This window comes from Schistocerca piceifrons, chromosome 9, assembly GCF_021461385.2.
Source record: "Schistocerca piceifrons isolate TAMUIC-IGC-003096 chromosome 9, iqSchPice1.1, whole genome shotgun sequence".
Taxonomy (NCBI): Eukaryota; Metazoa; Arthropoda; class Insecta; order Orthoptera; family Acrididae; genus Schistocerca; species Schistocerca piceifrons.
The window spans coordinates 182,388,729-182,400,848 of record NC_060146.1 but is presented as its reverse complement, the minus strand read 5'-3'; the positions used below and the strand labels follow the sequence as shown (position 1 = coordinate 182,400,848).

Here is a 12,120-nt window from a genome sequence, read left to right as displayed (position 1 = left end):
GGCTGCATAATACATTTCAGAGTTGACCGCTCCAATATGATGGAGGACCTCAAACAAAATAAGTCATGACTTTACCGGCTGAAAGTGTGGCTTTTATTAGATCTACAACTTTGCTTCCTCCGTTTTGCAATAGACGGCAGTAGCGGCAAGTGGAGTTCAGGTGGTTGGTCATAGGTGTAATACAATAAGCTTCGGCATCTGTAAACATAATGCCATAAATATTTTAGTCGATTTCTGATTGCATCATAAGGTTATTCTCTATTAAGTACGTTAACTTCAGTTTTAATTTTCTGCTTTAACATGAAGAAATCTGCGTCTGTGGCTCTTAAAATGCTGGTTAAGACCAATGGTGAGGGAACTACACTACTGGCCACTATAACAGCTACACAAATAAAAAATGCAGGCGATAAAGGGGTATTCACTGTACAAATATATTATACTAGAAATGACTTGTGATTACATTTTCACGCAATTTGGGTGCATAGATCCTGAGAAATCAGTGGCCAGAACAACCACCTCTGGCCGTAATAACGGCCTTGATACGCCTGGGCATTGAGTCAAACAGAGCTTGGATAGCTTGTGCATGAATAGCTGCCCATGCAGCTTCAACACGATACCACAGTTCATAAAGAGTAGTGACTGGTGTATTGTGACGATCCAGTTGCTCGGCCACAATTCACCAGACGTTTTCAATTGGTGAGAGATCTGGAGAATGTGCTGGCCAGGGCAGCAGTCGAACATTTTCTGTATCCGGAAAGGCCCCTACAGGACCGGCAGCATGCGGTCGTGCATTATCCTGCTGAAATGTAGGTTTCGCAGGGATCGAATGAAGGATAGAGGGACGGGTCGTAACACATCTGAAATATAACGTCCACTGTTCAAAGTGCCGTCAATGCGAACAAGAGGTGACCGAGACGTGTAACCAATGGCACCCCATACCATCACGCCGGGTGATATGCCATTACGGCGATGACGAATACACGCTTCCGATGTGCGTTCACCGCGATGTCACCAAACACGGATGCGACCATCATGATACTGTGAACAGACCCTGGGTTCATCCGAAAAAATGGCGTTTTGCCATTCGTACACCCAGGTTCATCGTTGAGTACACCATCGCAGGCGCTCCTGTCTGTGATGCAGCGTCAAGGGTAACCGCAGCCATGGTCTCCGAGCTGATAGTCCATGCTGCTGCAAACGTCGTCGAACTGTTTGTGCAGATGGTTGTTGTCTTGCAAACGTCCCCATCTGTTGACTCAGTGATCGAGAAGTGGCTGCACGATCCGTTACAGCCATGCGGATAAGATGCCTGTCATCTCGACTGCTAGTGATACGAGGCCGTTGGGATCCAGCACGGCGTTCCGTATTACCCTCCTGAACACACAGATTTCATATTCTGCTAACAGTCATTGGATTTCGCCCAACGCGAACAGCAATGTCGCGATACGGTAAACCGCAATCGCGATAGGCTACAATCCGACTTTTATCAAAGTCGGAAACGTGATGGTACGCATTTGTCTTCCTTACACGAGGCATCGCAACAGCGTTTCACCAGGCAACACCGGTCAACTGCTGTTTTTGTATGAAAAATCGGTTGGAAACTTTCCTCATGTCAGCACGTTGTAGGTGTCGCCACCGGCGCCAACCTTGTGTGAATGCTCTGAAAAGCTAATCATTAGCATATGACAGCATCTTCTCCCTGTCGGTTAAATTTCGCGTCTGTAGCACGTCATCTTCGTGCTGTAGTAATTTTAATGGCCAGTAGTGTATTAGTGGAAGAGTCCAGCACTGAATCACAAACGGCCACAATACAGCGATAGACACGTAAAGGTAATTTTGCAGCAGGTCGGTTCTCGACCACATGGCGCAAAACCCGTCGAAATATACATGTAAAGGTTGAAATGAGGTGTCCTATCCCTTCCGCCGTACTCTCCATACGTTGATCTGTCTGACTGCCACCTTTTTCGATCGTGACATACAGTCTGGCTGACCAGCACTCCGATTATATGAACAAGTGCAAAATTGAATCGATCCATGGACCCCCACAAAAGACGCCCAGTTCTTCCGCCACGGGATTCGTATGCTATCCGAAAGATGGGAGAATGTAGTGGCCAGCGATGGGAAATACTATGAATCATAATTTGTTTGTAAGTTTTTCACAATAAAGCTCCGAACTTCGAGAAGAAACGGCGGAAGCAAAGTTGTAGACCTAGTAACTTTTTCTCCGGAGGAAAGGAGGAGTAGCGCTACTCCATGAGTTGTCGTTTCGCTCCCGGTTAGAAGTGACGAACCCATCTTTCGTCGCCTGTGACTATGTTCGACAAAAAATTGTTTACGATCAGCCTCGTAACGCATAAGTAGTCCCGCACAGATGGTTCTCCGTTGCTCTTTCTGTCTTCCGTTAGGCGCCGAGGAACCCACACCTTTGAGTACCCCTACTGGTGGAAGAGTGTGTCAGCACTGCCAACAGAGACGTCCAGATGTGCAGCGATGTGTTTGACGGTGATCCGTCAATCACCTACAACAAGAAAGTCCTCTCGTTGCCCAACGATTCGCCGTGATTATGTTCACTGCCAAGTCTCCATAAACATTCCGCAACTGAGAAGCCATTTTCAAAGTTCTGTATAGCGCCGCCATTTATCGGAGCTCTAAATGAAACTATAGGGACTCACTCCAACAGCAAATTCCGATTTTTTTTTTTCAACCGAATCTGCCCGACAGAAAAAGGTTGCATTACTTATTGACGCTCCTCGTAAATGGAGGTTCAAATGGAAGTAGTTTACAGCAGTTACGCAGAGATGAAGAGACTTAGACTGGACAGAGTAGAGTTGAGCGTACTTGGACTGTAAACGTTATTTGATTAGATTGCTCTTCTTTATCTTGTGCTCTTGTCCAGCATCGGTGCAGGTTCGGCATGGCTGTTAACGGATATGGCGTGGTTAGTTCAACGGGTGGATGGATGCCCTGCGTGTCACCATCCTGTGTTACCTCCGCGGCGGAATATGCGTATCCCAACTGTCTGCAGCTAGTGTTATTGATGTGAACGTGTCGGCAATTTACGAAATCTGCACGCTTCCGCGGCCGTTGTCATTGAACTAAAAATCCTCTGTGTTGTTAGGCTGCGTCATATTTCTTCGCACAATCGACGTTTCGACACCTGTGCTGGGATAATCTTCAGAATCTTCTGGTGTCCACTGTAGATCCAGCACTCATCTGCAGTGGACACCAGAAGATCCTGAAGATGATCGCAGCAGAGGTGTCGAAACTTCGATTGTTTGAAGAAATGTGACGCTTCCTAACACTCCAGAATCGCGTAACGAAGGTTGGATATCGGTACCAGCCCACTACCCACCACCTAAAAACCACATCCATGCCAGTCAGTACACCGAACCTTATTGTTAATACACCAGGTGGATTCTATCTGGATTCTATTCCGGAAGGGCCCTATAACACGCACATCTCTCTAGACAGATACGATCAGTGATGGATTAAGTAACATCATGAATGTCCATGTAGCGTGGTCGATTTTTTCATCATCAAACTTACCTAAATAATCGGTTAATAAGTTTCCTTCCTACCCATTCATTTCCTTTCTTCTGTCAGACAAATTAACCTCTATTGTAAAGGTTAATTATAAACAAGTTCTCTCACTGTGGAACTACACTGAAGCGCCAAAGTAAAAATTTGTACGTTTATAGTAAGATCTTATGGGACCAAACTGCATAGGTCATCGGCCCCTAAGTGTACACACTACTTGATCTCACTTAAACTAATCTATGCAATGGACATCACACACACCCACGCCCGAAGGAGGACTCGAACCTCCGGCGGGGAAAGCCGCGCGGACCGTGTCAAGACGCCTCAGACCGAGCGGCTACCCGGCGCGGAGAAGCGCCGAAGAAACTGGTATAGGCATGCGTATTCAAATATAGATATACGACGGTTGTCCAGAAAGTAAGTGACGATCGGTCGCGAAATGGAACCCGATCGTGTCGCGTTTTCAGTTTTGACTGAACAGTGAGCACGTAAAGAGGCATAGGGAATGCTCTTGCAGCGTTTCCGATGAAAAGTGTTTGATCACCCACAGTATAGTCCGTAACAGGCTCCCCCTGAGTCTCATCTCTACTCACATGAACATCTGGCTATGAAGACAAAATTTTTCCACAGACAACGAGCTGCAGTCCAGTGCAGATAACTGGCCGAAAGCACAGGCGGCTGCTTTTTATGACGAGGATATTGGAAAGTTGATACAACACTACGACAACTCTCAAAATTGGAGCGGCGGATATGTAAAAAAGCAGGTGGAAGGTATACCTAACTCTTGCAAATAAAACGTTTCTGATTTTCACTATGGTTTCCATTTCGCGACCGATCGGAACTTACTTTCTCGACAACCCTAGTATGTAAACAGACAGAATACGGCACTGCGGTCGGCCTGCTGCAGTGGCAGGTTATCAAGATTGAAGTGGGCTTGAAAGAGGTGTTAAAAAGTCGGCGTACGAGCTATGAGACACAGCATCTCCGGGGTAGCGATGAAGCGCGGATTTTCGCGTACGACCATTTCACGAGTGTACCGTGAATATTAGGAATCCGGTAAAATATCAAATCTGCAACATCGCTGCGGCCGGAAAAAGATCCAGCAAGAACGGGACCAACGTCGACTGAAGAGAATCGTTCAACGTGACAGAAGTGCAACCCTTCCGCAAACTGCTGCAGATTTCAGTGCCGGGCCAACAACAGGTGTCAGCGTGCGAACCACTCAACGAAACATCATCGATATGGGCATTCCGAGCCGAAGGTCCACTCGTGTACCCTTGATGACTGCACAATACAAAGCTTGACGCCTCGCCTGGGCACGTAAACACCGACATTGGACTGTTGATGGCTGGAAACATGTTGTTTGATCAGACGAGTCTCGTTTCAAATTGTATCTAGCGGGTGGACGTGTACGGCTATGGAGACAACCTCAAGAATCCATGGACACTGCATGGCAGCAAGTGACTGTTCAAGCTGGTGGAGGCTCTGTAATGGTGGGGGGCTTGTCCAGTAGGAATGATATGGTATCCCTAATACGTCTAGATACGCCTCTGACAGGTGACACGTACGTAAGCATCCTGTCTCATCATCTCATCCATTCATGGCCATTGTGCATTCCGATGGACTTGGGCGATTCCAGCAGGACAATGCGACATCCATCAGGTCCAGAATTGCTACAGAGGGGCTTCAGGAACACTTTCCTTGGATTGAACACTTCCGCTGACCACCAAACTGGGACGCCTTGCAACGTGCTGTTCAGAAGAGATCTCCACCCCCTCGTACTCTTATGGATATATGGACGGCCATGCAGGATTCATGGTGTCAATTTCCTCCAGCACTACTTCAGACATTAGTCGAGCCCATGCCACATCGTGTTGCGGCATTTCTGCGTGCTCGCTGGAGCCCTACACGAAATTAGGCAGGTGTACCTGTTTCTTCGGTTCTCCAGAATATAATTTATTATCAAGGGCGTAACTCAGATCGAGTTATGAGCTCATATGTGTTAACGAACTTATTTAGTACCTTCAATTGAAGTAGCAATCCCACTGGTTAGTATACATTATAAATGTAGATCCATGACTGTGTTTATAGAATGCAGGGACAATACAGTGATTTATCTGCATGGTGATTTTTTTCTTGCCTTCTGTATTATTGCCTTAGTTATGAGAAAGACAACTAACACTTTTTCATGTTTCTGTTTCAGTTATTTTGACAGAAATCGTTATAGGCTTCGTGCTGTCCATTATCCGTATTGTCTGTAGCATACTTCTCCTCACTGGAGCCATTCAGGTAAAGTGTCTTATTACATAAGTACACTGTATTCAACGGAAACTGAAAAAAATCCTTTTAGAAACTCTTTGTTCCTTTCCTGGTGTTGGTAATGAAATGCTGAGACAATATTGCTTCTGTATTATTATTGTTACTGTCACATTTTGGTTAGAAGCACGTGGTACCCGTTCTATTGAAAATATTCTTTTTTTTAGTAAATGTCATGGGAGTTCGTTTTCAGGATGACAAAAACAGAGTTCTCCCAACATATCTTAAATTAAAGACACAGATCTGTATCCAGTAACGTCAACTTCGTCTTTTACATTCCAGAAGAAGGCTGGCATGCTTCTTCCATGGATGGCTGTGGAAACCGTCGTGGATGTAGGAACGGCTGTAGTAGGCATTATCTCATGCATTATTTATTTCCCACATGTCCACACGGCTTTCATCGGCTCTATTAATTATGCCTTTACCGTCATCTATGTGTGTAAGTATACTACTATTATACGGTCTGGTGCAAAAGTCACTGCACTTACTCATTTGCTGTTTCACTGTCGCCTACGGTACTTGAAACATCTTAATGAGCTATTTTCACAATTTATGAAAAACTAATTCAATTTTTTTATTGAATCACATTTATTTTCCTAATTCTAAAAATCTGAAATGATTTTTGTGGAACTGTGCCTTACATGTGCCTCACAGAAACATTGCATTTGGATTATCCTCTGGTAATAGTTATTTTCTTAGTCTTAGTAATATCTGCTCATGTTTCTCTCTCTCTCTCTCTCTCTCTCTCACACACACACACACACACACACACACACACACACACTCTATTAAGTTTTCATAAATTTTGCTCGCTTATGGGAACAGTTTGTCACCTCTGTACACAATCAAACAGAGTTACCTCATCTGTGAAAGAGTAATATGCAGATTCTATTGCAAAGTTTCTTATCTGGTACAGTTAGCCACCTATAACTGTAGCAGTGAAATACTGGCCCACAATCTGGCGGTCGAGAGACGTAGCGATGGTAGTGAAGAGTTGCCACAAAAGGTGCAATTCACCCTGAAGTCAGAAGCTAAGATTTCAAATAACGTACTGTAAAAAGATAACTGTATAAAGTGTAGAAATTAATCTGGGACGTGTCATCCTGTTGTTTTTATCTGTATGAACGAAATAATATCTCGAAGAAGGGGCAGGTTCCGCTTACAATAAAATCAGTGTTTCCCCAGCATCCCTGTCTGATGTGGGTTAAGCGACCCTCTACTAAATGAACAGTCACTGAATGAAATAGAACGTTGAATTTTGTGTCCCTGTTTGTGTCGTGAATACTCTGAACTGTTAATGTGGTTTAAAGCTCATATCGGTGACAATTCCGTGCTTGACTAAGATAAATTGTCATTATTAGTGAACAAAGAATCTTCCCATCTCCTTAGATTATTCTTATACCACATATTCCGAGCCCCGTCCACTTCCATTATCTATCCAAAAAATATGAACGTATACGGAACGTATGTATGCCCTGAAAAGAATATAAGAATGTAATTAAGGAATGTGCGACAAAATAAGCCTTAATGCAACATCCGTTTCGTCGCCTTCCCCTATAAGCTAGCTTAAAGGCGTTATCTGTTACGCGAAATATTGCCGTCTTGTTCAATGACCATATTCAATAATGCAAATTCATTTCATGATTGATGCAAGATAGGAAAAGAATGTGGCATAAATGGAAGTGCGTGACAATCACCAAAGTACATGAATTGAGGTGTAGTCTATTTACCTGCAACACCAATACAGGAATCATGTTTATTTAAGACCGCTTTTTTATTTGGTGTCCCTGATTAAACAACCATCTCTCACAGACGTAGAGAAAAATTTAATCAAGCGTAATTAATAAAATGATACATTACAAAGAAAATGTTTTAAACAAACGAAAGAAGAAGTACAAACCAGATTTCACAATATGGTATCGAAACTGGCTCTTTCAAACGCCAGTGGACGTAGTGCACGTGCTATTAAGATGCTAGTAGGTAGAAAGGTTTTGGCATAAAGTGCTGTAATAACAACGTCCAGCAAGAAGTGGTGCAGGAAGCCCTTACTGTTGATGGATTAAAGAGATTTTGAAGCTGCAGAAGGAGAAATACCCATTACTGCTTACTAATGGATGATGATGATGATAAAACTGACGCTGTTCCTTATTAGCACATAAACACGTCCATTCAGGAGAATCAGTTTTTATAAAGATATATTTCCACCAACAGTAGTTCAAATTTGTCTTTACTTACATAACTAAAAATAATAGAGGCAATGGCATGTTAACTGAGTGTAACCAGCATTACCTCTTCACTGTATGGATCAGCATCAACAAAAATCAACGAATCCTGAACTGAATCTCTACATTGAAGATTAAATCTTTCTTGAGAGACAGTCACAGAGATGACAATAATTTATAAGTATTAACTTCACTGCTAAGATTTTGATAGCACGTGGAGCTGTCCACATCAGTGTGTGCAGAAACACGCCGAATATAAATGAGACAATACAACAATGCTACCCATTATTCTCCTACTTCCTTAGTTTTATATACGTTGATCTGTTGATCTGTCGCCATCTATAGGTGAAAACTATCAACATTTTCAGCATGTGAAACAAAGGCTCTTGTTGTCACTTCGCATTCCACTCTTTTGCAATAGTATGTTGCAAGTCGTCGTGGTCTCCTGACCTTCGTTGCTTACATATTCCGCCCTCACAATCATATTCCGCGCATCAAGATGCTTCATTTGAACCCAAACTCGATAAGATAAAGTCAATGTTGTATGAATTCATGTAAACGATATGCAAATAACAAGTAAGCGCACCGTGGTTGAAATACTCGAGGCTGGCATACACACACACATTCAAGACACTATGGTCGCAGGGGCTTGCTTTTAGTTTGGGAGATGCAAACCGCACGCCAGGGGGCCAGTCCCTTCAGAGGACGACTCAGCCTATATATGTCGGCCTGTGACCGCCCTTAGACCAGACAGCGTTGGCCTGAGTGAAAAGGGGGAACGACCCCGTGTTCGGCTTAAAAGCAAATTCTGCTACATTGTGTGGGAGCGCCCAGTTTACGCATTCTTTATAACATAGCACGCAGTTTCAGAGATTTTCACAGGGAGACAGCAAACGACAAACGCCGATACTACAGATTTCCGGATTGGTCGCCTTAAACGAAACGTCATTCTCCCGTTTTAGAAGAGCAATGATGATTGGCAGACGATATTTCTGACGCCTTGAGCTGAAGGAGTAATCGAAGAGACCGAAAGATATACCCCTTCACGTCTGGCGTGGAGAGGGGCCGTTCCATTGTCGCACTTGGAGCGAGAACACGTAACGAGAGCGTGCGCGCTCGTACATGTACTCAAAGAGCGAGGAACAAGTCTCTCCTCAGTACTTCACTGGGAGAGCACCTCTGTAGAGAGCGAATCAGAGTGCGACTCTATATTGAGTCCTTGCGATTAAGCGTTGTTCACTGTGTTGGCCGACACACTTATTGTGCGGTGTGAACGGACGGAGTTATTGTTAAACGCCTGCTAGCGAATTTTTTAGTGGCATCGAGGTGCTGGTTACCTGACTGGTGTACTACGCCAATAGTTAGACTAGGGGCGAATAGGAGTCGTTGACTTCATCAAGGCGTAGGGAGAGTTTGATTGGCGAAGGTCAATCCAGATAGAACGAGAGTCTTCTTATTTGTCAGCAGCGAGCAGCGCAGACAGCAGTCATCGCAGCTTACGGTATTGTGTGCTACAGCCATTGGGAGCCCCATATTTCCTCCACAACAGTACACTTCACTGCATTTCACACGCGACAGCCTTGACCGTACCTAGCAACATTCTAACGGATAATTATTCAAGTTGAGTAGGCAAGGGTCTCAGCCATTCTCCCAAGTTAATAACAATCTTAAACTTTGTATAGAAATTTCATTAGTGAATCCTATCCTTGAGAGGTAAGTTCACATTCCGAAAAGAACCAGGATATAACTTGTTCGATTCATAACTAAAAGTGCCATTGTTCTTTCTCAGAATTTTTGCAAAATAAATAATAATTTTCGTTAGTTTCATGTTTTTCTTACACTAACTAGCACTACTCCAGTACCCAAGTATCCCACTAGTTATGCAAGAAATTTTGTGAATTTTGTGTCATTTTTTTACAACGGACAACTCCAGAAGATATTTATTGCTGAAAGTTTTTCAGGCATTTCTCTTTAGAACGTTAGGAGAGTCTGTCTGACTTCTGTAGTAGTGTGGGGGTGGAAATTGCATCTTGCAGGAGCCACAGGGTAAAGGGTACATCTCAGATTAATCCGTTGTGCAGGATAACAGAATAGCAGTCCCACACTCAGAATGTTACATTTGGTTTCAAAACTATCCAGCACATTCAGGTGAGCATTCTTCCCCATGAACAACTGGTGTGAAGACTGTCTATCAAAACTGCATGGCCCAGTTCAGTTAAGAACATTGGACACAATTTCACTCCTTATTGGAGTATACACGCCAGTGAATACTCGTGACAGACTAAAACTTTGTATAAGATTGGGATTCTAGCAGGTGTCATTCTTAAGAACATTGCACTTTCTAAAGTACTACTCAACAATAGCTCACAGACTGACTCCAACATTTCAGGTGCCACACCATTCCTTAACAAGACAAAAGGGCGCACTTATGTTTTTAAAAAGATACCAATAGGTACAGCACAAAATTTGGAATCTCCATAAATTTCTAAATAAAGTGTAATTTATTAATCATATTGTCTAGCAATATGAACTGAAATTTTGAATCTGGATCTCTAAATCCCTGAATTAACCAATTAGTGCTGTAAAATAAACCTCCATACATACTACACACTGTAACTGAAAAACTGGAATATGTGTGTGACACTTAATGAGCTGTCAGTGGAAGATAAGCAGCAATTGTTTACTATACATGAGGAACCAGTAGCTTTTCTAAAAGCAGCAGCTTTGCTTATGATTTACTAGGTTAAATTTAGTTGGTAAAAAACTTGAGTAGCGTTAAGTATTGTAACAAAAGTTTCTGTTAATACAGCATACAGGTTAAATTGCCACAATTTGTTGGCCTTTTATTAACGTTTCCCTGAAGGTACTCTTTTGTGATGGGGTCTCCGAAACACAGTCAATAGTAAATGAATCATTTGCCATTCTGTAGAAAAAGACAATTTACTTCAGTCTAAACAAAACCTTTTACTTTCTCTCATCTAGCCCCTGTGATTTATTTCTCAGTAATACCTCAATGTATTTGCTTTGCTTAACATTTGCCTCTATCCTCTGTGTATTTCTCACTTTCATGTTCCAGTGTTGGGTGGGTACTTCCTCGTAGTTGTCTACAGCTACTACCAGACTCTACGTACCAACTCAGGTTCTGTCAGGCTGTTAGAGGACAGCGAGACTGCAGAGATGTGAAGGAAGGTGACTAGTGTTGACAGCTTTATTCTCCATTACTTATGTGAAATGTGCCACTGATGGAATTACTGCTGGCTCTGATTCTTACTTGTGCATACATCTGTCAATGTGGAAGGAACCAAAGGTATCAGTTTTCACTTCTGTTTTTGCCAGCGCATCTACCATCGAGGCATAACGTTTATAATGCATAGTGTCTATATTTCAGAAGCCATATATCTCTGATGCAACTTGCCCTTTCCATTTTCACAAACAGAGAATTCCGTAACTGATTCCAGATAGCACAGAAGTGTTCAGGTATTAATTTTGCACTTTTTCATAGAAATTCGTGTATATCATCCTCAACTGTTGCTTCTGGGAAAGGGTAATTCACTATGTGCTGTCCAATGAACTCAGACAAACGTTAATTTCTGCCACTGCAATTCTATTTTTGTAAATGACTAACGAACATGTGCTTTGTAGGACAAAATGTGATATGTTCCAGCTGTCTAATGTTTCTGACTGAAGATTAATGTGTGAATGTATTTTTATTGAAATTAATAAATGCCAAGTTTCTATTCAAGCTCTGCCAATTTCCTTTTGAACTAGATCCATTTCATGAAAATATTGCAGACAGTTCAGCAGTGTTCTGTTGGACAGCGTATAACAGAAGGAACTTGCCAATAATTATAATGATCGAAAACGTGAGCACATTTATTCTTAATTTGGCGGGATGGCGCCTGAATAATTAGTTTTTTTGTAGTATTGCTGAATTAAGAAATTTCTGTATATAATCCATCAATAACTCAAAACTGTAAATTATGAAATATCACTAGTTAGGGCTTTAAATGGCCTATCTGAAGAGTTGCTAGTGTCAATTGCATCA

General features: G+C 42.6%; 1 protein-coding gene across 3 annotated transcripts in view; it reads left to right on the top strand.

The window, feature by feature from the left end:
- LOC124717279 overlaps positions 1–11,769 on the top strand; it is a 32,672-nt gene extending 20,903 nt beyond the window's left edge. Inside the window, exons 4-7 of one of the 3 annotated variants that reach the window (XR_007005730.1) lie at positions 5,741–5,826; positions 6,136–6,292; positions 11,152–11,382; positions 11,464–11,769. Coding sequence is in view for 2 of the 3 variants with exons in the window: in XM_047244094.1 (XP_047100050.1) it covers positions 5,741–5,826; positions 6,136–6,292; positions 11,152–11,258 (350 nt within the window). In the remaining variant the exon portion in view is untranslated. Of the gene's footprint in view, positions 1–5,740; positions 5,827–6,135; positions 6,293–11,151 lie in introns of all 3 variants that reach the window. The other 2 variants (XM_047244095.1, XM_047244094.1) reach the window with 2 other exon arrangements.
- The last annotated feature ends 351 nt before the right edge of the window (positions 11,770–12,120 follow it).